Genomic DNA, 26,143 nt, shown 5'->3' with positions numbered 1-26,143 from the left:
AACAATCATGAATAGAATAAATTAGCTACACCATTATTCTTCATTATCATCTGAAGGTACTTGAGTAAATTTTTACCAATACCCAGCAAACATCTGTACCTAGTGTTTATTAAATTAAGAAAGTTATGCAGTTCAGAAGATCAGAAGCCAAAGGGGAAGATGAAATGGAATTATCTCATCCAAGCTCATGATTTTTGATCATTGTCTTTAAGTTCTTTTCTTTTATTCTCTTCTAGAAATTTTGGGAACTGGCCAAACAAGTGAGTGAATTCATGACGTGGAAACAAGTGGAGTGTCCGTTTGAGAGGGACCGGAAGATCTTGCAGTATCTGCTCACAGTCCCAGTCTTCAGTGAAGATGGTGGGTAGCCTGTTTAGCTGGAGCCACCACCACCACGAACTTTACCATCAGGAAACTGGTGTAGAAATGCTTGGTGCCTGGTTGCTCATGTAGTGTGAGGCCTGTCTCTAGGGTTATTCCATCTTCAGAGTTTTCTTTTGCACAGAAAAATCGTATGATTTATCCCTAAAGTATCTGAGTCAGGCACTCACTGACTCTTGACCCAGAAACAGTATGTTTCCATGTTTAAACATTCTTTATAATATTTGCTCTGCAGAGCTTTGGACACGAATGGAAAGCTATGGAAGGATTTTTTTCCCCTTGTTGGGGCTTGCTTTAATGGAGAAAAAAGGTGTTTTGTGGTATGTTGATAGTCAAGGTAAACTGAAAAGCAACATAATTAGTTGCTACCCCTGCTGTTTGAAAAAGTAGTGGAAAAGTCTTAACATAGTAAAACATTAGGAAATTTGAGTTGGAAACAGTATTGTGTATAGAAAAAATTGACCAGAAATTTAAAGTTTGTAAAAAAGTGGGAATTTATTCTGTTGACCTGTTTCATCCTAATAGTATAGAAATCAACAGCATTGTTAACAGATTTTCTCATAGTCTGTTGATGGTGTTTGTGAAAATGACTGAAGAACATTTTGAATTAATATTGCCCATTCCAGAGGGGACTTGATTGTTATTGACCTCTGCAAACAGGATTAATAACAAGCTTTTAAATCCTTGAACTCTTTTTGACTTAAACAGAAAACCATTAGAAGGATGAAACACTGGCCTAGAAAATCTGGCTTTTTACTGGCCAAAAAGTCTTTTAAAAATTGATCTACCAGGAAAGCCTCTCCTTTCCATCCCCCTTCTTTGTAAAGAATGTAAGCGTGAGTGTATGATAGTGTCGTGTGGCTGGCATTTTTAAGCCTTTTTTGCCTCATATATTGTCTTCGTTAACCAAGTGTCTTAGTTAACCTTTTTGGCTTAGCAGCCCTTGGGTTTTTGTTCAGATGGTCAGCCAGGGGCAAAGTGGCCTTCTGTGCTCTCAGTGAAACTAGGAAGCTTGCCAGTGGTGATTTGACATTTTAAAGAGTGTGTTTTGCTGTAGGGTTTGGCTCCAGTGGAACAGGGGAGGGATGGTACTGGGTAATGCCTCAGAGAAGGCTTCGGTGTTAATGCATTCTTACTTTTCATTGATTGCAGCTCTCTACTTGGCTTCCTATGAGAGTGAAGGACCTGAAAATCACATAGAGAAAGACAGATGGAAGTCCTTGAGGTGGGTCTCCTTGCTTCTCGGTGCTGTGCGCATCTAAAGCTGATGGCGGGCTGCAGTGAAGAAGCCGCGTGCTTGCTGGAGGAAGGCCCTGCCTGCGTGTTCCAAGTCCTCTCTGCACCTCATCTGGTCACTGAATCTTTGTGGCTTGGAATCCTCATTGCCATCATTCAGTTTTACTGCCTTCTTTTTTTTAATATATACTGGCAGATACACAGTGACTGTTCCTCTGTCTCTTCCATTATTTTATGGAAAGAGGAACTGAAATGACCCCATGGTATGTTAAACAGGGCAGCAGCTCGTTTTCTTTGTATAAAAGATAAGACATTCAGACTGTGTTCCTGAACAGTTCTACCACTAAAATTTTATTGGACCTGAGATAAAAGAGACCTAAGTCCCAACTGGTTCAGTAAATTCTAGTGTTTTACTTATTAGCTGGATATCAGTGTCTGCTCTTTGGTTTGAGAGAGAGAGAGGAAAAAAAAAAACTTTATTAAAACTTTTTTTTTCAAACATGTAATTAATTATTTTTAATGGAGGTACTGGGGATTGAATCCAGGACCTCGTGCTTGCTAAGCATGCGCTCTACCACTGAGCTGTGCCCTTCCCCATCCTGAGAGAAAAACTTTCAATGCAATCCAGAATCTTTTCAAATTTAAAAATTGTATTAATCTATTAGTATTTTCAAACAAATGTACTTTCAAACAAAACTAGGATAGGCAAGTTTGCATTTTTACCATTGGAGATGCTTTAATAGGCAAAAGCAGCCCGGGCTGTAGTATTACTATTAAACTAGAGTGCTGTTACCTGTGCTGCTACTCAGAGACTCTGGGAACATGTGCTTTTTTGTACCAGGTTGAGAAGCCCATTTTCTCTTCTTCCCAAAGTCATTTGAGAGCCTTCATTATACTTGATCCTGGGCTAGGCTTCCTGAACCAGGGTACCTAAGATACATTTGGATTTATGAGATTTTGTTTTAAAGGAAAATTTAGGCCTTCTTTGTACCTTTCATTGAGGACCGATGAGATGCAGAGGCGTTATTACCCTTAGAATAAGCTGCAGTGATAGGTAAAGGATTGGAGATGTTTCTTGTTTCCCAGACGCAAACATAAAGCTTTAAGTTACGGCCATCGCCGGGAATTGGGGGAATATAACAAGTGTGCTGGGCCGATGCCCAGTTCTCCTTTGATGAAATTTTGTACCTGCTAGTGGCACGTTTGTATTAACATTTTGTACTACTTTGTGTTGGTATTAAGGGATCTTTACTGCACCATTTAATAGTATTCTTGTGTAAACCATGAGCCTCAGAGTACACATGTTGCTGGAAAAGAGATTTGGGAATTACTCCTTGGGGTTATCCTTTTTGGATGAACTTTGCCTTCCACATTTCTCCTCTTATTCATCCCCCTTTCCCATTTTTTAAAAACATTAAGTTGATACGGCCCCCAAGTACAGCTTAGCTATTGTTACTTTTCTTAGAGATTTTTTTTTAATTGGTAAACAGAGAAATTGGGATACATAAATGATTCCTGGTATCTGCATTGCCTGTGAAATCCAGACATATTATAACAATTCAGAGCTCCCACACATTTCTGTTCTAATTGTTTTTCTTTTCTGATTCTTATTCTTTGGTGCCAAATTCCTATTGATTCGTGGTTATTTGGAAGGGTTTGTAAATCCAAGGGTTAATCGTAATGCTAAAGGTTAATTTATAGAGTCTTTTCCCATATCTGTATGTACTGCACACACAATATACATTTAATATTTAACATTTGATAGGTTGAAATGTGACCAAAGAGTTCAGTGGGGAATTTAGACACATGAAGGGAAAGAGAGGGGTTGCTGTACTGGCCTAATCAGACTCCACTCATAAGTGCTTAATAGTATAGTTACCAGGGAAAGGGGGTGGGAGGGGATAAATTTGGGAGTTTGAGATTTACAAGTTTTAGCCACTATATATAAAAATAGATTTAAAGAAGTTTCTTCTGTATAGCACAGGGAGCTAGGCTCAATATCTTATAATAACCTTCAATGAAAATGAATATATATATATATGTATATGTATGATTGGGACATTGTGCTGTACACCAGAAATTGACACATTGTAACTGTACTTCAATTTAAAAAATTAATTAAAAAAAATTCAAGCAAAACAAACAAAAATAACTGCTTAATAGCAATGCTCCTGGTAAAAATTCACTGAGGGATTAGCAGCAGCACACACAGAATGAATGATATATAAGGAAATGTGCATATAAACACAGCAATGATGTATTCTTGGCATGAAAATCTAGTTTCCAAGTCAAAATTGTTTTTTAAGGGGCCTTGGAAGACAAACTCTCCTTTGAGTCTGGGTTTAAGCAGTGTACTCTGCTTTTCTGTATCTTGTCTAATCTCAAGGCCCTACTCCAGTGCCTCCCTCTCCCTGACCCATCTCTCCCCAGAAAGAGACCCACATGAACTCATACACCCTGAAGCATCTTCCTCTGCTGTTATAGGCCCAGTTGTTCTGTAGCGTGTGCTGCTTTTCCCTACTGCTGTGCAAGCCTTTGAGGGCAAGCACAGGGTCTTCCCTCCTGTCTGCCGTAGCTCAGTGTCACAGGCTGTTGAGGAATGGCATTGGGTGACTGTAGGTGTTGGATGAGGCAGAGCAGCACCAAAGAAGATAAAAAAAGAAATAGGGTTACATGCTCCCCAATGTTCATAGGCGCTATTTACAATAGCCAAGACATGGAAACAACCAAAATGCCCATCGACAGATGAGTAGATAAAGATACAGTATATTTATACAAAGGAATACTACTCTGTCATTAAAAAAGAATAAAATAATGCCATTTGCAGCAACATGAATGGACCTAGAGATTATCATACTAAATGAAGTCAGACAGAGAAAGACAATATCCTATGATATCACTTATATGTGGCATCTTTTAAAATGACACAAATGAACTTATTTACAAAACAGAAATAGACTCACAGACAGAAAGCAAACTTATGGTAACCAAAGGGGACAGTGATGGAGGATAAATTAGGAGTTTGAGTTTAGCAGATATGAACTACTATATACAGAACAGATAAACATCAAGGCCCTACTGTGTAGCACAGGGAATGATATTAGCTTATAATAACCTATAATTTAAAAATGTGAAAAAGAATATATATATATCACTGAATCACTATGATGGACACCAGAAACTAACACAACATTGTAAATCTTCAATTAAAAAAAAAATCATATGACCATAAAAAAGAAAGAAAGAAACAGGCTATGAACCTTGGCAAAACCACGTATGCTAAGTAGATGGTGAGGCTTCTTATTCTAGAATGATAGGACCCACGTGAAACTGTGTGCTACGTTGGCTTTGCTGGGAGTACAATATTTTTACATAGATACTTCTCCTGCCGGTCCCAGAGCCACTCACTCAGACACTTAGGTTCAGCAGTGACGATGACAGATACACCTCTGAGGGGAGACCCCTTTCTTGGCACTTGTTATTTAAATGCTCTCCGCAGGCACAGCCCTTGAACCCACTCAGATTTACTAAGTAACCCGTCAGTGATGAGACCAGTGTGTATCTAAAAGCTTTTTTTTTTTTATTAGGAATGACCTGGGTTTTGTGTGTGTGTGTGTGTGTGTGTGTGTGTGCTTGTTAATATCAAGCCACTCAAGATAGAGATTTACCTATAAATAAAGTTTTTGCCATCTCCACCAACATGTATTTATTTTAGTGATTAAGCAGTTCTCCAGGAAAACCTGAAGGACTTCAATGCTTCATCTTTTTTTTTTTTTTTTGGTCCTCTTTTTAACTCTGTCACATCAAACTTAAAACATGGGAAAATGAAACAAGCATTAGGCAAGGATATTCATCCTCCTTCATATCATCTGCCACCTTTGTGCTTATCTTGTCTTCTTATTACTCAGGTCCAGCCTCCTAGGCAGAGTTTAACACACGAGATGCTGCTGCTGCTGCCGCCGCCGCCACCGCTGCTGTACCACGCAGATCATCGAGGGGCTGGCCTTTGTTTTCCGGGCACCCAAAGCTACAAAAAAATCATGACATCCCCGTGAACAGGCTCCCTCAAGAGCAGATGGGGTCCTGATTCCCCACAGCTGACAGACTGACTCAGATTTTGTGAGACTGAAATGTTCACTGAAGACACTGGAGAAAGAATCCTCTAGAGATCCCAGCTCTGCAATGACTCATCTCCTGGAATTTCCATGTGAATCACAGCTCTGCACCTGGATGGAACTTTCTTTTGTGTGTGTGTGGGTTTTTGTTTTTCTTTTTTAATTTGGTTCAACATTTGCTGCTAATGGGACTTGCCCAGCTGAGTGCTGGCTCTTAGGAAGCCCATGTTTCTTTGTTAACTTAAAAGAAAAGGGGAGAGGAAGGAGGGGAAGAAAACCCTCTATTTAGATCCCAAACTTCAGCTCAGCGGTGTTGCCGAGAGGGGTAAGCTGGCTGAATGCCGACGGCAGACTTTGTCTCCCTGAGTTGGACCTGGGTTGTAAATGCCTCTCCTCCCTGTTCCTACGAGGTTTTGAGTTGGCTGCTGGTTAGCAAACTCCTTTTTACCCATATAAGTTATTTAATATAATAATGAAGCTCAACACTGTGGTAGGAGAATAGCCACTAGGAAAAAAAAAGCAGAGTTTGTCATTGGACTGCATAACGTTCTTGAAGGACCCTCTGTTTTCTCTGCCTTTCTGAGCTGTTGACAACTCACCACTGTGTTCTACAGATGGATTTTTCGGTAGTTTTTTTGTTACTTAGTTTTCCATGATGCCTATTTGTTTTTCCTCTTGTACATTTAAATTATCTGACTTTAAGGGAAAAAAAACCATGGCCTAATTACAGTTTGTTTTTTTTTTTGGCAGACGGTTATTTTTTATTACCTTTTGGAGTCTGTTGGTGACTAAACGTGTGAACAAAGAACACGTTGGAAAAGTTACCCCCAACCTCCCTCCCAACTAGAGCAGTGAACAAAACAAATGAAAAACATCTTGCTGTGAACTCAGAGGTCGATCTAATTGTGAAATAGTTCACCTTGTTAAACATCTAAGTAAGTCTGTGGTTGCTCTGCAAACAGCCATTATATTTATTTACTCTAGGAGAAACTGTAGAGTAGTAAACTGTGCTAATGAAAAAAAAAAGACATCATGTTCAAAACAGAGATGTATTTGAAACCTTAATGACATGATTTCAAAAAACAGAGCATGTCTGTATGCTGCACGCCACCTCAGCAGACCTAAAGTGTCTCTGAGTTGTCCCTTTCCAACGAGCAATATATTTGACACTCTGCGGCCAGGAGTTGTGGTGTCTTTCTTTTCTTTAATGGTCAGGACTGGTCAGGGGTGAGGGAGGGGACAGGGGGCTGTAGTCTGCATCGCTCAACTCAAATGACTGGCGAAAAACGTGTCTGTCCTTGCCTAGGCACTGACTTCCTGAAAATCAATCGTAGCAAGCATTTGATAAGCATCACTTGCCAGGCACTTCTAAGTATGGCTCATCACCCCTACTTTTTCAGTATGGATTCAGGCATATTCATAATAATGGTGACTTGTCTAAGGCCATGTAGCTAATGAGAGACACAAAGATTTGAGCTAGACCTCCTAAACCCAGAGCCCAGGCTTTAGATCACAACACCAAGCCGTCTCAGACTTCAAGATAACCTTCAAACCTGCAGGGACTCTGGGGATCGTGTTGCTGTGCAGATGTGGATTCTGTGGGTCTGGGGTGGGGTCTGGGCAATGCTGATGCTGCTGGTCCTGGCATCCGCAGAGTAGCAGAACGCCCTGCAGTCCTGCCTCCTCGCCCCTGCACTGCCTTTCCCTGAACTCTGCACCCTGCATGTGTTGCCATGACAGCAGCAACATTCATCTTTCTTTCAACCGTCTATGTCGTCAGGGGTCTGCAAACCGTGGGCTGCCAGCCGAATCTGCTCATTTCGCTTGGCTCACAAGGTGACAATGGTTGAAAAAAGATCAAAAGAAGAATAATATTTCTTGAGAGGTGAAAATTGTATGAAATGCAAACTTCCATGTCCATAAATGAAGTTACTGGCGCACAGACACACTCATCGCCTCACACACTTTGTCGTGACTGCTTTCTGCTACAGTCTTGTAGTTGTGACAGAGAGTGGAGGACACACAAAGCCTCAGATATTTACTCTTTGCCCTTTACAGAAAGTTTGCTGACCCTGATCTCTGGGTGGTTGTTTTGCGCATGACAGTGAGTTTGCAAAAATGCTATAAAGTTTCTAATGTGGTAGATACATCAAGGTGAAACTCCTGAAAAATTTTTCCTCAAGTGATATTACACTTAAAAAATGGGATTCTAAGGCTATTCAAACACAAAGTTTCCAGAGAACAAGTTCCTGTTCTCATACACACCTCTTGTTTTAATGTCCAGATACGCCAGAGGTTTACACCGTGTGCTCACTCACCTGGAAATCGTTCACCGTCTCCCTCTCGGTGCCGTCCGTGTGCGGGTGCAGCACATTTGTCACTGCCGTGGCCGGATGGGAGCGTGGGTGAGCACAAGCGTGAACTGCACCGGGCCATGTCGGCCCGCGTGTAGGTGTGGATTCAGGAGGTGATCTGTCGGGGCACGCCGTGAATTCCTCCCTCAGCAGCCGGCTTTGAGCAGGGGCCTGGAGGGAGCCTGCCATCAAGCTGGGCTTGCTAGGGAAGGAAGCGAGCCCCTTTCACAATCTGAAGTGCCCCTTGTTTCTAAGAACACAGGCCTGGGTTCCCCAGGGGTGGCTGGCCTTTTATCTCACAAAGAGCATCATCAGAAGAGGGTTGTCCTGCCTTTGTCTTTGAGGGTTTCCAGCTTTCCCTCTCCACTCGACCTGGCTCTAGCACTGTGCCCCTCCCTCACCCCATCCTCACCCCTCTCATACCCCAGCACGTTTACTCCTTTCTGTACTTCCTTTTCCCAACTGCCCACCTGCCTCCTGCGCTTAGAATCCCGAGAAAGCACAGCGCAGGGTTGGAAGCGGAGTTGCTAAACTACGTAGGAACGTTGGGCTGTAGATGATTGACATTCTCTCCCTTCTGCCTGGGTGCACTGTTTACCCTGTGGGCTGTCTGCACAAAAGACTCTGCCTCTGTTCCAAACGCGTCTTCCTGTTGTGCTGGAGAGTGCACAGAGTGCACAACTGGGGATGGAAAAGAGGGCTAGGCTCATTCTCCTTGGAGCTGAAGGTTCAAAGGAATTCCTGAACTCGCTTCCTGGGGAAAAAAATGTGCTTAGTGACCTGGAAACTAACTAAACATAAAACTCGAAGATATTCTGATGGTGACTCTATTAGCTTTACTCTTAAGACATTTTTAAAACGAAAAACTTTGGTCAGACTTGGGCTTCTAGAGTTTTAATAGAAGGGGGGGGGCACTTCCTGGTTAAATCAAGCCAAAATATTTTTTCTGGGTTTGAATGATTAGGTAATTGCCTCAGTTCTCTGCTTCATGTAATCAAGGTCACTTTACTCAATGCTAACAGAAGAGATGTTGGGGTCTGAGGTTTATGTATTCAAACTTTGCAGGTTAGGAAATTTCATTCAAAACTAGCAAGTAAGGCTGGCTCCATGCAAAATAGACCCTAAATCAAAATAAGCCTTAATTCTGTACTATCAACTCCTCTTAAAGGATGCTTTATTCTTTCCTATCCTTTCCTTTCCTTTTCTTTTCTTTTGTTTTCTTTTCTTTAATTTAATGCAATGAGGAAACTCCTAGGTAGCCGATTCCCACTTCAGAGCTAGCAGGCTTCAGCAGGCTTAAATCCCACTCCACCAGCCTGAAACCCAACTTCCTTTCTCTACAGTGTGAGCTGATAAGAGATGAAACATGCCAGTGTGTGTGCTCACCTTTGGACAGCAAGAGGCAACTGTCTTCCAATATTGTTAACAGCATACTTCAGTTCAAATGTGCACATAGTCCAACGTTTTAGGACTTATAGTTAATGGTTTATGGAACATGATTTGGAGAATTAAAAAGAAGGGAACCAATATTTCTTGGAATAAGCAGGGAAATTATGTTTTCCCTGAAGAGTGCCCAATCAGTGGGTTTTCTACCGTGAAACCAAGTTTGCATTCTTTCCCTCTTTCCACCTATGCTGCTTGGAGAAAATGAAAGCATGAAATCATGTTTCTCTGGATGAATCACTGTGGGAAAGTAAGTTCAGCAGAGTGTGTTGTCAACTTGGTTGAGACCTGGCAGTTGGAGGATGGTGGGCTTTGTTCAATTTTTTTGCAACGCGATTATGGAATCGCATAAGTGCAGGGGAGCCGCATGGGGAGTTAACGTGCTCAGTTCAGATGTGTTGGATCCACGAGCGAGCCAGGTGTCAGTCTGGGTATTGCAGGGTCACAGGTTTTTACTATATTGGGGTTAAATAAATCTCAAATGTCCCCCTATGATACCTGGACTTTGGAATTGAGTATAAATTTAAGTGATTCTGATCCATTTTCATGGGTGGTACTATCCCCAGAGATCAGCAAAGGACATCCAAAGTGCTAAGGGCTTTGTTTTTATTATGATTATGAATTAGATTAACACTCCTCTGCGTTTAGTGGTACACAGGTGATAATCATGGCAAGAAATCCGTCTTTAATACTGACTGGTATATATAAAATAGATCAACAAGTTTATGCTGTGCAGCACAGGGAAACATTCAATATCTTGTAGTAGCTCACGGTGAAAATGAATATATGTATATTCATATATGACTGAAGAATTGTGCTGTACACCAGAAATTGACACATTATAAACTGACTATAACTCAATTTAAAAAAATGTGATAAGTAAAAAAAAAAATCCATTTAAAAATAATATGAAAATCCATCATTAAAAGAAAAACTGGGACCAATATCGTTTAGGGTCATGGGATAAGTTTGATAAACTCTGTGAGGGCATTAGGTGAGGAATATGAGAATGATGGGCTAAATTTCACTCTCCTCAGATTTGGGGGGCTTTGGGGGAGTCTTCCCCACCTTTCTGACTTCAGTGTCCTCATCTGTAAGTAATGGGTCTAGACCAGTTGACATGCAACGGCCATTCTGATCTGCGGGTCTGTGGTTTGGCAAAGCACTTTCTTAGCTTTCTGGACCAAAAGGTGAATCAGTGAGTAGATACAGCATCCTGCATTTGTGCCTCCAAACTTCCCCAAACTTCCCCTCTTCCTGCTGGACTCTTTTGTGTTTTGTTTGCTGTGTTTGAAGAGGGAAGGGATAAGAGGCTAACTGCTACCTGATTGGAGACAAAGAAGAGATAAAGGCCCAGCTACCCCATCCAATCCTGTTCACCATACAACAGGACAGAGTTCCTTATGGTAAGGAGTGACTGCTACCCAGATTGGAAACCAGAAAACGCCCTACGTACAAGGTCAGTTGTATGATTTCAAAGGTGCTAGAATAAGAAAGCACAGCTTCTAGAGACTACGAAAAGACTTTGTTGTGTAGACTTTGTTGTGCAGACAACATCTTTGCTGCGGCAGCGGTTGGAATCGTGCTGGTTTATGCAGATAAAATCACAGAGAAAGTGACTATTCACACCTAGTCATTTACAAATGAGTCACTCTTTGGCTTATACCAGGCTCAGACAAGCGACGATCAGAGCCCACTTCTGCATTTTGTCAACTTTCATTTCTTGAAAATGATTAGGAACCGCCTCTGAAGACCGTCCAGACAGTGGTAAACTGCTGAATTTGCCACACTTTGTACAGGAAGTCCCACACAGAAGGAGACCAGCAAGGACACAGACCAGTCCCGTGAGGATGGGTACCTTCTCTCTCTGAACTACAAGTGCTCCCTGAATCCTAGTCCAAGAAGACCTCTGCGAAATACAGAAGGTCAAAGGAAGAAAAAGACAAACAGCTCAGAAGAGGGAAAACTCTGAAGGGATATGTAAATAGCAGAGCTTTGGCAAGTGGGAGGGTTTAAAGAGGAGGTGTGACATTCGCGGTGTCTGAGCTTCTGAAATACTCAAACATTCAAGATCTAATAAGAAAAGAACGAAGCAAGGAAATCTGTTCTCTTGGAAAACTACAAACTATGAGCTACTGAAACGGGTATGAAATGGAGCAGGACCCTGTGGGATCCTCACAGGTGCAAATCCTTCCCGTGTCCCTCACTTCTTGTTTGCAGGAAATAGGCTTCACAGTCTCCTCGACCTTCCGTGAGCTCCAAAGGGCAGATTCAAACAGTTGCTAATCAGAGAAGGGAGGGAATGCAGAAACAAGGACGGCACAGTCAAGAAACAATAGTGCAGCCCTGGGGCAGGGTCTTGGTTCCTCCTCAAAGAATATACATAACAATATCTTTGAGTTCTTCTGCGGGAACTAAGGCCCCCACCCAGGTGGAGGATGGTAACTTCAGACCGAGCACGAGATTCCTGGAACCTCACCATCAACCAATGAGTAGAAAGTCACACTCCCTGCAGCCCTCACCCCAAAATTCGCCTACAGAAACTATTCCCTGAAAACCATCAGAGAGTTCGGGTCTTTCAAGCACAAGCCACTCGTTCTCCTTGCTTGGCCCTGCAACAAACCTTTCTTTGCTCCAAACTCCAACGTTTCAGTTTGTTTGGCCTCACGGTGTGTCAAGCACACAAATTTTTGTTTGGTAACAGGTATTAGGTAAATGAATAGAACTAGATATCTATGAAGATTATTTTTCAATTACAGTAATTTACTGAACTGACTCCAAAAAATAAAGCTTATAAAATTCTGGAAACTAGGCATCACACACCCTTCTCCACCTACTCAAAACTGATCAAGGCCTTTGTGCAGAGCAAAGAAGAGCTGGCCGGAGGGCTTGCTTTCTCAGCCAGGTCAGACCAGGACAGGAAATAAGGCCAACCCACGGGGTTCCTAAGTGCCCCTTTCAAAAGGCTCAAAAATTGTTAAATACTTTTTTTCTTTCAGAGTATGCTCTTGGCTTACAGATAAATCCAGCCCTGCTGTGATGGCCAGGCACAATGGAATAGATGGAAACCTCTGGCTCTGCTCTTCAGTTTCGTAAGAATATTGTAAGATATTCTTATAAATAGAACTTCCTATGTTCAGAGAGTCCAGAGCATGGTGCACACTGCTCTGTGGTTTATCTCGAGTTATTTTCTGCAGCCTGTACTCTCAACATGGAATGAGCCTGAAGGCAGTTTTTCTCCACCTCTAGCCCCAGGTAGAGGCTGTTGGGCCTTTAATTCTCAGACTCTTTTTTTCCCAGTGGAACCATCAGTTCTGCGGTGATGAAGGAGGGGTTGTTTTGAGACTGTGAAGACTGGCCGCTTCTTTCAGCACAATTACCAGGTGCTGTTGAGTCTACAGAGTCTCTTTGCTTTCACAGAGCCCAGTCACTTATCCTTGCTTGGAAGGGGCCTGTTCCCCAGGAGGTTAGTCACACGCCCTAGAGGAGAGGGGATGAATGCGGGAAACAGCCTTGTCAATCACAGACACACTTTCTCCAGTATGGCTGGTTCTGTCCCAGCTCCCACCCCACCTCCTTAACACACTCTGCGCCCTGGAGTTTCCCCTCACTCCTGCCTCCAAAAGACGTGCATTTCTTCAGGGTCTACTGATCTTAGCCAGCAATTTGAAGGTTTAAATTTGTCAGTCTAACTTATACTATTGTGTGATTGACTGAGAATCATTTCATGTTGGCTTCCTAGCTGGTGGAGTTTTAAGGCATAGAGTACAATTTTAAAATTTAGGCAGTGAGGGGGAAAATGTGGACAAGAGGACCTTATAGAGCTGTAAAATAGAAGAGATTTAAAGGTTTTGCCAAATGATTGATTCATTGAGCCATCAGGCTGGTTAGTGAGAGGCCTGGGACCAGAAGTACAGTCTAGGACCGTCCCCTGGCACTAGATGGGTTCACTGCAGAGCAGACCGGCCTGCCTGGGACTGCCCAGGTTCATGTCCTCAGCAGCTCATGGTGTTTTCAGCTGTTTCAGCGCTTTTGTTTTTTGATTTTGGTTTTGTTCTATATATATATATATTTTTTTTTTTAATTGAAGTATAGTTGATTTACAATGTTGCATTAGTTTCTGGTATACAGCATAGTGATTCAGGAATATATATTTCTTTTCCTATTCTTTTCCATTAGAGGCTTTTACAAGATATTGAGCATAGTTCCCTGTGCTATGCAGTAAGACCTTGTTGTTTAACTATTTCATGTATAGAAGTGTGTATCTATTTCAGAACTTTTGAATTCACAGATTCTCTACTTGTCAAGAAAAAAATGAAAAAAGATCTCATTTAAGACTTACTGAGTCTGCTACACACTGTGCTGAATGCGGAGATACCGAGGTGAGGCTGAGACCCAGCACCTGCGCAGAAGGAGCTCACCTTCCCCTGAGGAGACCGCCTGGTGGTGCAACAGGTGCTGGGCGGCGTGCCCCCAGACATCCTCTATTCTTAGCTAATTGGCTTGGGAGATCAGAGAGCTTTTCGTGGTGGTTGCAAATCTGAGATTTTATGAATGTTTGCCTGGGGATTTCCTACTGCTTGTGTGTACAGGGCCAGGCAGCCACGTGCGCATGCGTCATTTTGTCCTGTGCTGGAGAAGGTGGAGGACTGGGGACTGAAATCCAGCCCCAAGCTGTACATGAAGCCTGCATCAAGGCAGCTTGTGCCCGGAGGAAGGGTGTTTTATTGTAGTTCATCCTCCTTGAGGGGTTATCTCTTCCTGCTTGGCAACGAGGCTCCTGATATGCTGGCAGAAGCCTTGCAAAAGAGCACAAAGTGGTCCACTCAGAGAACCACCTAGCCTTCATTATGGCTGAGTTAGGGTTTAAGCCGAGCCTTGAGAGGTCGTCAGGATCCAGAAGGAGAAAAGATTGGAGATCTGTGCTGAGAAATTGTACTTCATCCTAGAAGTCTGTGTGGAGCCCCTGGAGGACTTTCAGCAGTGGGGGGACAAGGTCAGACAGAGGTGCAGTTTAGCAAGGAAACACTGGCTGCTAAGCAGAAGATGAAATGGTGTTGAGGGGAGGGGTGGGGGAGGATGGGGAGATGAGACGGCGGGGATGAGGGTTGGGGGGGACCTTAAGAATAACTTAGAGGGACTGGGTGGAAGATTCTTGTCTTAGGTCAGACAATTAGTTAGGAGGGTCTCAGCCAAGACCGGAGGATAGAAAGGAGGAAAGAGATTCCTAAAATGTTAAGAAGGCAGAGATGAGAGCCCTGGGGAAAGACGAATGACAGTGTGGGCGCCCTTGAGGACGGAGAGGAGCTGAGGCTGGGGGGCAGCAGCTGTCTGTGTCATGGGCTGTACTGTGTCCCCCGAAAAGATGTCTTGGAGTCTTGGTCCCTAGGTTAGTAGCTGCATGCTAGTCCTGGCCCCAGGACCTCAGAACGTCACCCTGTTTGGAGAGAGGCTCTTTTCAGAGGTAATCAAGTTAAAGTGAGGTTATTAGTGTCGGTCCTAAAACAATATGACTGGGTGTCTTTAAAAAGGGGGAAATGCAGACACAGAGACAGACATGGACACAGGGAGAAGGCCACATGGAGATAGAGTTAATGCTGCCACAACCCAAAGAACTAGCAGGAGTTAGGAGAGAAGCAGGGAGCAGGTCCTTCCTGAGCATCTTCAGAGGGATCAGAGCCGTGGGGATGGCTGCATCTCAGACTTCTGGCCTCCGGGCCTCGTAGGTAATACATTTCTGTCGTTTAAGCCACTGTTTGTGGTACTTTGTTACAGCAGTCCTAGAAAATTAACAGTCTGCCTCTTTATGATTCAATTATGTATTAGTTGGAGTCTAGTAAAGAGGAAGCTTATAAAGGGATTAGGTAATGCTTCCTACACTTTACCTTGAACTGCAGAACAACAATCATTCTGCTTTATTAACAAACGTCCTTTCAAGTTTCCATACTTTATTACCTTCAGTTGTATCCACCTAAATCAATGTAAGACGAATAGGGAACTTGAACTGTTCACACATGTCAGTGAATGCTACTAAATACATATCATGGAAATTGGTGAGACCCAGTCCCGAGGTCTAACCATGGTGGGCCAATGGTAGAGTCAGAAAGGACTCTGGAGAAAGTAATACATCTCTCATTTAACAGATGCATACCCCAAAGTCCATAGGATTTATGTGACCTTGGGCTAGCAATCTAACAAAATGGTGACAAAATTTTTTAATATCATTTTTATTAAGGACAGTGTATTAATGTCTTAGGGCTAGAAGTTAAGTGTTCATCTCTTGACCTGCAGTCGGTTCTTTCACCTTATACTCCAGGTTCAATGCTGAATTTCTCTTTGAACTGAACTGGTCTGAGGCCACCCTTGGTTTTTGAATGCAGGGGTTAAAAGTCAAATGATCCAAAACTCTCTAGTTTGCAGTAATTCAGAAAAGAGACATAATAAAGATAAAAAGAACTGTATAGGAGAGCAAACACTAAGTAAATGTAAAGAAATAAAAATTTCCTTTTTAATCTGTCTCACTGGCTACTTCTCAGGCTCCTTTCCTGCTGCCTTTCAATCTCAAAACATTGGATCACCCCAGGGATCTGGGACGCCTTTATTTCCATTCACTGCAGAGGTGACTTCATTCAGTCCTGTTGCTTGAAAATCCTCTCCTACACCGTGACTTTCCCATTTGCAGCCGTAGGCCTTCTTCTCAGAGGTGGATTTACCTCAAAGCTTCACCTTTAGGACCACTCACTAGAACAGTCTCTTCTAAGACCTGTACCTAATTTTGTATTGAGTCTTGAATTCTTTATCTCAAAGAAGCTCCCCCTAAAATTATATAAATGTTCGCTCCCACAAGCCTTGATCCACCCCCTGCTGACTCCTGGACCTCAGGCTTGTACACTCCACCTCCACTTGGAGGGCCATGTCCAAAAACCAAAACCAAAAAAACTCCTGATTTTCTCAGCAGAAGTAGTCACTGGTGCTAGTCACCAAATATTTCCACCTCTCGGATTCCCAGGCACGTGGAAGGTTTGCATTTCTCATCATCTTCTTTGAAGTTAGGCAGAGCTCTGTGATGTCTTTGATAAAATGTGAAGGGAAGTGACTTCACTTCCCAGCAGGAGCTATAGAAGCCAGAGTACAATTCACTCTGCTCCTTTCTGACTGCTGTGGTGATGGAGGAAGAGGGTCAGGATGAAGCCTCAGGCCCCTGGGAATCCCTGGGTATTCTGAGCAGAGCTCCCTATCAACTGGCAAGAGATGTGCACTATGAGTAGGGGACAGATTTTTGTGGGTGAATCCAGTGAAACTTGGGGGTATGTTTGTTACTGCAGCATAACCTGACTGACTAATACAATCCCCAAATCTGGACCTCTTCTCATCTTTCCCCCTCAGTAAACTCCCATTCAGTCTTCTGGGTTGCTCAGGTCAAATCACTTGGCCTCATCCTTGATCCCCCTTTCTTTCACTGCACATCAATAGTCCTGTAGATGGCACTGCCAAATACATCTAGAAACTGACTACTCTCACTCACCACTTCCACCACATCTGCCATGCCAAGACACCATCATGTTTTGCTGGATTATTGCAGCAGTCCCAGTCTCTTGCCTTCCTATGGCCTCAATGCCACACACCAGCGAGGGTGGTGGTTTAGAACACAAGTCCCTATGCCACCCACACCATTATTCACTTTCCTATCATGATTTCACATTGCACTCAAAGTGAAATCTAAGGTCCTGTAAGATGTAACCCTGCTGTTTTTCCAGCCTCCTCTCCCACCCCCCTCCCCCTTGTCACTCAGATCCATTCTCACTCTCCTTATCAGTCTTCACACACACCAAACTTGTCCTAACCATTCCCTTGGCCTGGAGCACTCTTCCCCAGACAGCCCCATAGCTCATTCCCGCCTGTTTGTCAGCTCTGCTCAGAAGCCTCCTTCTCAGTGAGCCTTCTGACTAATCCTCCTTTGTGATACTGTGCTTTATAAACAACAACTATATGTTAGGACTTTGTCCCTAATTCTGGCACACAGCTCCTAAACCCTTGGAACTTCCTAAGTGATGACAATGATAAAGATGTCTTTTGTTGGAGAGAGGGTATATCTCAGTGTTAGAGTGCATAGCATGCACGAGGTCCTGGGTTCAATCCATTCACTTCCATTAAAAAGAAAAAGAATTATAAAAAAATATTTATCTTTTGTTGTATTAATGAGGTGAATTTTGGACCATACCTAAGGATGCATTCTGGTTGCCAGGAGAACCAATCATGAACCAACCATGTGATTAGAGGGTTGGAACTTTTAGTCCCACCCCACTAACCTCAGGAGAGGGGAGAGGGTCTAGAATTTGATTCAATCACCAAAGGCCAATGATTTGATTAATCATGCCTATGAAATAAAGCCTTCATAAAAATCCAAAAGGAAGGAGTTCAGAGAGCGTCAGAGACTGGTGAACACGTGGAAATTTGGGGATAGTGGGTTGCTTTAAGGGGGCATGAAAGCCCCTGCCTTTCCTTAAACCTTATCCTATGCATCTCTTCCATCAGACTGTTGCTGAGTTTTACCCTTTTGTAATAAACTGGTAATCCAGTAAGTACATATTTCTTTAAGTTCTGTGAGTCACTCTAGTGTATTAATCAAAGCCAAGGAGGAGGTTGTGAGAGTCTTCAATACATAGTCAATAGGTCAGAAGTACAGGTAACAACCCTGTCTTGCGACTGGCGTCTAAAGGGGGGGTGGTGGGCAGTCTTACAGGACTGAGACCTTAACCTGTGGGGTCTGACTCGGAATCCTGCTGAACTGTAGGACCTCCAGCTGGTTTTGGAGAATGGCTTGATAGGGTGAGAACACCCCCTCCACACACTGAATTGGTGATCAGAATTGTTTCCCTTAAGCAGCAACCTCTTCCCTGATGCGTTAGTTTCTAGTAACATGTACCGAGCTTACTGCTACACGCTGGGTTCTCTGCTAAATCCTCGACAGCAACAAACCCATTTACTTACAATATCCTATGAAATGGAAACCACTACTATTCTTATTGAAGGGGTATAGAAACTGTGGCATAGAAATGTTAGAGACTTAAATTTAATGTCATGAATACTGGTGAGTGGCACAACTCAGATCTGTGTCAGACTCTAAATTCATGTTCTTAATTGCTATGCAGTTTGGTCCACAGATTAGCATGGTTTTGAAGACATATGAAAACTTGATTTTGGAAATTTTTTTTTATTGAAGTACAGTTGATTTACAATGTTGTGTTAGTTTCCGGCGTACAGCATAGTGATTCAGTTTTACAAATATATAAATATATGTATTTTTCATTATAGGTTATTACAAGATATTGAATGTAGTTCCCTGGGCTATACATTAGGACCTTGTTGTTTATGTATTTTATATAAAGTAGTTTGTATCTGTTGGAGATTTTTTAAATAAGTATTCATGTTTTCCTCTTGGTGAACAAATTCAGACCTTTCACAGCACAGAATTCAGAGCTCACTGAACAATGATGCCCACTGAGAGTGGATTAATGTCAGTGTCGCCAGGATGCAGGTTTGGGGCGGATGGCAGCCCCTGACTCTGTCCTGGGCTGCTCTCATTTTTATCAGCGTGAAGATCGAAAAAGTCACAAAACTGATGCAGCATCAATATTCAAAACATTTTTGTTTTGCTGCAATAACGAATTAAACCAAATCAGACAAAGGTTGACAGACTTAAGTGAGGTTCAAAACTCACTTGTGCAAATTCAAGTGGAGAAAATTGGTCTCACCAAAGTTCACGTAAAGGGCCCTCGTGATTTAAACTGACCTCTCTCTCCGCTGGACCAACACTGTGACGTCACATAGGTGTTTTTAGCAGCCGTCTCCGTCTCACTGAGCAAGTCCTGCCTCCAGATGGAGGAAGACTGGAGGCCTGTCGCCCACTGGGCTGCCAAACCACATCTGTTGATTTCATCCTATTGTTTTTAGTTCTGAGGCTTCCAGAGGGACATTCATAAACCCGGCAGCACCAAGAAGACAGCGCTAAGGACAGTGAAGGTTTATGGATCCAAGCCACGTGAGACTTTGGCTGGACCCAGGGCTGTTAAGCCTGAAGGGAAGACTTGCTGGAGAATAACCACTGTCAGGAGACTTTAGCTTATCATGTAAAAGGGAAGAATTAGAGCCAAAAAGTGAAAATTACAAAGAGGCAAATTTCAAGTCAAGGTAAAGAATTTTCTAATCAATATATATGTTCTGTGTCCCTTATGGTGACAGGAGACATCCCCACGGAGAGTCATAAGACCATACCCTTGCCTTCAAGGCACTCACTGACCATAAGCAAGAGCATTTGTTGACTTATAAATGTTGATCTGCTTAAATGGAACCTTTGAAGTTGCAGCAGATGTCAGCAGTGTGGCGCAGAGGACGAGGGACTGATTCTCCGTAGGTGTTCAGGGGCACTTCCCAGAACTGATAATTAAGTATGACCTAGAAGCTCAGGTATGAAATTTGCAGGGGGACCCATGCGAAGGACGTGTTCCCAGGAGAAAGCAGGAAGGGAGTTCGGGATGTCACATAAGGAAGGGAAGAACCCAAGCAAGGTGCCATCTCGGGCGAAGTCCCAGATCCAGCCTGAGCTCTGGAGCATAAATGACTCCTCAGTGTTTGTCCTTCTTGAAGTAAGAGCTGAGCTTTTGTGCTTCCACACCGGTCTGTCGCTGGAGGTGGGCGCCCTTGATGGGAGAGCAGGGGGAGGGGATAAAACTCCAGGGTGTATAGGGAACAGGCAGGGCATCTCCAGGGTCCTGGATGCCAGGAGTGGGATGCCCATGGCAGCACGGGCAGCAGGTGGAGGAAGGGTGTGAGACGTGGTTAAAGGGTCACACATGGTGACGGGGATCTGGGTCTACACTGACAGTGTCTTCCCTCAGAACCATGGGAGGGAGGGCCTTCTGGCAGAAGAACTGGCTGGACGAAGATGCGAGAAATGAAGTGTGCTTGGAAAATACACCTGGTATTCCTCAGCGTGGAGGGCGACTAGAGCTCAAGGGGAGACAGGCCAGGGAGCTGGGCTGGCAGACTTTTGTGGTGCCAAGGGGGGGAAAATATTCCAGCAGGCTCCATGCAGGCAGGAATCGCAAGGAAATCTAAGAAAAAACGACTGTAGTGTGGCGACGCATCGTGGAGGCTGATTCTGGAAGGTGATTCTGGATTCAGAGATGCCCTGGGGAACTCACAGGAGTTAGTGGATGGCTACTTTAGTTCTCTGGTGGATTTTCTCTACTTTTCCTGATTGAGACTCTCTTGGCCCAGATATACAGCACTGACCTTCTCTGAGCAAAACTTTTGGGATCAGCCCACTTCTTAATTTCCTGTGAAGCTTTGGGGAGGGACCTGACCCTGGTGCCCAACAGTGGGAGTGCAGGGCAGGATGTCATAAGTCCCAGCAACCTGGACACATGTCACCAGACACAACAGGGAGATTAAAGGACTGGCGGCCATGGTACAGGTTCTGTGATTGGTCAGAATAAGCTTTTCAGGAGCCAGATGGAGAAGATCCTTGTATCGTGATCCGTGGCTGTGTAACCAGCTGCACAGGACCAGGACTGGGGAGAGGGGAGTGAGGCGAGTGAGGCATCTCTGGTACAAAATCTAAGGAGACTCACTCTCAGGGTCACTAAAGCACAAGTGAAGCCCTCCTTACATTTTGCACCCTGGCACCTCACTGACCTTACTCTAGTTCCAATCTTTAGTCACCCCGAAACTGAATGGTTTTGCTCTGGGACCTTTGGGTCAGTAATGCAGGGTGGGATGAGCTGGGCAGTTCTTCTGCTGGCCTAGGCTGGGCTGGTCCAGGCTGGGCTGGTCCATGTGTCCGTGAGCAGCGGGGTTTGGCTGGTTGGTGATGGCCTTCCCTGGAATGTCTAGGATGACTGGACCCTCTTCCCATGTGCTCTCTCATCCACTGGCTTATTCACATGGACTTCCAAAGGTCCCAAAGGACAGCAAGAGAGGGCACAGTGCTTTTTAAGTCCCTGTGTATGTTAACTTTTCTGCTGTCCCATTGGCCAAAGCAAGTCACATGCCCACGCCCAGGGTAAAGGGGTGGAGAAATAGACTCCGCCTCCTCATGGGAAGAGCTGCTGTCACTTTGCAAAAGTGCACACATACAGGAAAGGGGCAATTCTGTTGCTATTTTTCAATTTCCCAAAATCTCATATGTAAAGGAGAGGAACATGGTTTCTATCCCCTAGTCAAGGGAGCTGTTGAAGTCTTTCAAGCCACGGAGTCATGATCAGATTGGGTGGCAAGAGATGTCACTAAGGCAGCTGTCAGAAAGAAGGAAGATTGTCAGGGTAAGGGGGGAGGTAATGAGAGGGTCGGGGTGGGTGAGAAATGGTGAAACCTTGTGTCAAGTGAGCAGGAGTGAGGATGGAGTAGAGAGGACAGGGTCAGATACCTTTAGCAGTTACAATGAAAACTATGGATGAAATCATTGGGGTACTGGAAAAGAAAACTGTGGAATTGCAGATTGAAGCTGCTTCCGAGTCAGGGTTCCCAGATTCAGCTGGGCTCTCTGCTTCCCTCTTCCCGTGGTCCTTCCAGCCTTCACTTTCAAAAGCCCTTCCGCTCTCGCTCCTATTCACTTTCACCTGGAGATCTTGCCTCCTGATTGAGGCAATGGGGGAAAACTGAGGTGCACAGGGGAAAATTGAGGTTGACTGGCAAAATCAACCCAACTTCCATCTTCCTCCAACTACTCCCCACCCTCCTCTCTAACTCGTCTCCATCGGCACCCACCAGGACTATCCGGGTCTCTCCGAAGACAGTCTCTTCCTGCCCAAGGTTAGGACCTCTCCCTGTGATCTCCATCCCTTCTTCTCCACTCGCCTTGGATCTTGCATCATCTCCTTTTACAAACGGTTACTGTCCCTGTTATAAAATTTCAGTATGATGGAGACCAAGACATTAAATATATTGTAAAGTCATGCTTTCAAATTTTCTCTTATGAGTACAGCTAGTCAACAGTCAATCACTTTAAAAACAATTTGAACCTTTTGTACAAATAAGGTGGCCCCAAATGAAGTTTCTTTGTCCCTGGTTCCAACTTCAGAACTGTGTGAAAAGGGTTAACTCTCCTCAGTCCACACACCCTATTTTTCTTCTGGGTAACTCTCGCAGTATTTTACCTGAGACATGAAATTGTGGGTGATGTGCTCTGGGGCTCAAAAGAGATGGAAATACTGGAAGAAGATCAGAGAGCAAAGAGAGACAGGGCTGGGGGAGTGGGAGGGATTCATTTATGTGGAAACATGAAAGCAGAACTAACTAGGCAATGACTAATGATATGGTAACTGTCTACCAACACCCGTGTGTATGATGTGAATGCCAAGCAGTCATTGCTTCATTCAGCACAAAGATACAATCTGAGCAGTTGCAGGTAGACAAAAAAATAAAATAAATAAATAAAAACAGCATTGTTAATTACAGTCACAGAAGAAAAAAAGGAGAAACTGACATGATTTCATGAAGACAACGTCCTTTCTCTGAGGACAACTCCTATCCATTCGTTCCTCTCTTCAACAAACTTGCAGTACTGGAGCCATAAAGAAGTCAACTTTCAGCTTTCCCCATCCCACCCGGAGGTCCGAGCCTCTAACATTTCCTTCATTTCCTAACTGGCCTTCCTGAATCCTCTCCATTCAAGGTTCAGCCAAGAAATTTTATTGCTGATAAGGCCAAAGCAATAGCATCCTGATGTAAAATTAAACTCATCTCAGGAAAAATATATATTCCACATAGCATTCAGGTCGACTATGGATCCTGGAGGCCACCAGCCGAGAGGGGTGTAGGAGCAGCTGGGCGTCACTCCTGCTGTAAACGCCCACCAGGGCTGAGTCATGGAGGTCAGTACACTCCTCCCAGTTCTCTTCGCCCCAGCAACGAATCCTGCCCTCCTCCCGGGGACAATGACTCGCCCCCTATTGCCATCATCTTCACGGATCTCCAGGGCCAGTGGAAGGTCCACGTCAAAGCAGACATACTGACCGCACTGACCGTGCTCTTTTCTAAGGAAATGTATCATCAGCATCACTGAAGCAAAGGAAATCTCAGTTTCACAATTACCCATTCATTCAAAAATGCACACGGAGTGCAGACAGTGTGCTAGGTTTTTTGCTGGTCGCACAAAGAACACCCTAGACATGGTCTCAGCTCCAAGGAGCTGTGTAAGGGCTGCTTGCACCACTAGGTACCGTGACTCAGGACCTGCATTTCACAGCGTCGGTGTCTAAGGCCCCATGTGGAATGATGGGTATCGGATGGTCATGGGAGTTGCGCGCGTGGATGGGATGGGGCCAAACAGAAAGGGCTTGGTCGTTTAGGGAGGGCTTGGTCGTTCAGAAGCTGTTTGAGCGAGGAACCCCCAAAAGCTTAGTTAATTGTGGAGGGGTGGGAATTAGAGATGGAAGATGACTAAATGTGTTAGACCAAGCGCAGAGAAAGTGTGTCTGAGAATCCTGAGTTAGCTCCCAGTGACAGCTAAGGGCAACCTCCCCACAGCATCTTGGGCAGAATGGGACCGGGGACTATGGATAAGGGAATAGACTGCTGAACTCTGAAACAGAATGACCAGCTTTCAAAAAAGAAAACGGGTATTGGATGTTGAAGAGGTCTTTACTGCCCTCAAGTGGTGGAACACGGTAGCTCTAAAATAATCGGACACGATTTACTTTTTCTAAACCATAGAGAGGCTGGATGATACTACGTTTGACAGAGAGGTTTGAACGCATGTCATTAGAGCACCATCCCAGTTTTGGAGTTTGTCCTCTCTTTATATGTTCTACATTAGTTGTCACCTGATTTCTACTTCTAAGCTAGATTGTCCCGTTCCTCCAGCTTTAGTTGCCGACGATTGAATCATTGGAGAAATGCTGCCACCTTGTGGGCGATGTGAAAAGAGGCACCGAGGGCGAGCAAGGAAAGCTGTAACGTGGTGAGGAGGAAAACTGCGAAGCCGGCAGAAGGAATCTGACATTTCTGTTCTCCTCTTTGTAAGGAGAGGACGTACAATGTTTGTGAATTGTAGTTTGGTCACTTCCGTGTGACTCTAGGTACATTAACTTGTTAGCCTCGGTTTCCTTATCTGTACAATAGACATCATAACACATGAAGAACACAATACATCTTCATAATTTGCCTCATTATTTGCCTCCTTTCTTGCAAGAGCTTCTTGCCTTTTTCTATCCCCTAAATAGGAAGAAAGTTCCCTGTTTACACGAATTTGCCCTAAAGCATATGTCACTGCCGTGCTATGTTATAGTTATAGGCAGCCGTCCATAAAATGCAGGGGGCAAAAATAAGCCTGCATTTGTATAACTGAACATAATTTTCTAGATCTTGTATCTTTCCTATCCCTCTCTTTGTCCATTTCTAGCCTTTTGAGTTTGACCCGGTCGAACTGCAGATTCATTTCACCCAGTTCCTGTTTAAAGCCTCCATTGCCACTTCCTCCTCAGGTCACCTTGTGCTGGTCGTCACTTACTCTCGTCCCCCCCGCTACCCACCTGCAAAGCAGATCCTCAGCGCAGGGGAGCCCCCAGGACCCACAAGTCACAGGTTTCCTAGAAAAAAGAGCAAGGACATTGTCTCAATCATATTTACTTAAGGACATGGAACATTTACTTAAGGACATGCTTATCTACGTTTCTTCCTGTTTTTCACGGTGGTGCAGGGAGAAACATAATAAAACTGGAAAAATGATTTTTAGGAAATCATATTTTAGACCATGAAATGGGGCCATTGATTTCCATTTTCCAAAGTAAACACTTCGAAAGATGGGAACCAATGAAGTGGAAACCTAAGAAGTTCCTATATGACTTTATTTCCCAAAAGATTTTACTTACTTCCTGCAGGTCCCAAGTGCCTCCTGCCTTCTTTAATAGTATGGTAGTTTAGCAGAGCACAGATTCCCAAACCCTATCTGGCAGATGTTGGGGGCTCTGGATTTTCTGGGGAAACGCTCCCCTCTCCAGAGGGAGGCCCGCAGCTTTCTTATGAGAGGAGGGCTTGGCCTTAGTCTGGGATCTCCTTGGCCTCAGCTTCTTCCATTTCCACAGACCCTTCTCCCTGTAAGACTCTTAGCTGTGCTCATCTTCAGTTTTCAACAGAAGAAGAAGAGAATCACATATGCTTCAGCCTAAGAGGGACCAGCCCTATTTGCAAATATATTTCTTGGGAAACACTTGGCCTCAGCCTTGAGTTTTAGGTAAATGCAGAATTAAGAGCAATTACATAATAAAGCCATTTCTGTGTCAAGTGTAGGAATCACTGAGAGGTGAAGATTGTGTCTAAATGGAATTTCCAAAAGGTCTCTGAAAATTACCTTGCAAAGTTTACACTTTGCATAGGTAAGGCGGGTGGATGGTCTGGCCGTGCAGTACCTATTACCTCGCAGTGTTTTGTTAGGACATGTTACCTTTAGGGAGAGGGGACCTGGTCTCCATTACTGCCTTGGGGTTCCTGTTTTGCTTCTGAGAGATGTTCCCAAATGTCTGGACGTGCCCACACAGTGCACCGCCAACCTGTCACTCACGAGTCCCGCAGGGCACATTCCTGAGGGCATCTCCTTCCCATCAGCGATAAATG

General features: G+C 44.0%; 1 protein-coding gene across 2 annotated transcripts in view; it reads left to right on the top strand.

Annotated features, from left to right (window-relative positions):
* The window catches only part of RASGEF1B (RasGEF domain family member 1B), a 492,806-nt gene extending 485,891 nt beyond the window's left edge, over positions 1-6,915 (top strand). For both annotated transcript variants that reach the window (XM_064485730.1, XM_010983422.3), the window contains 3 exons: positions 237-360; positions 1,534-1,606; positions 5,526-6,915. In XM_064485730.1, the coding sequence (XP_064341800.1) occupies positions 237-360; positions 1,534-1,606; positions 5,526-5,550 (222 nt within the window). In that variant the 3' untranslated portion in view covers positions 5,551-6,915. The remainder of the gene's footprint in view (positions 1-236; positions 361-1,533; positions 1,607-5,525) is intronic.
* Positions 6,916-26,143: the final 19,228 nt, after the last annotated feature.

Source organism: Camelus dromedarius, chromosome 1 (assembly GCF_036321535.1).
Source record: "Camelus dromedarius isolate mCamDro1 chromosome 1, mCamDro1.pat, whole genome shotgun sequence".
In the NCBI taxonomy this organism is placed as follows: Eukaryota; Metazoa; Chordata; class Mammalia; order Artiodactyla; family Camelidae; genus Camelus; species Camelus dromedarius.
The sequence above is the reverse complement of the archived record's forward strand: the minus strand, read 5'-3'. Positions and strand labels throughout refer to the sequence as shown.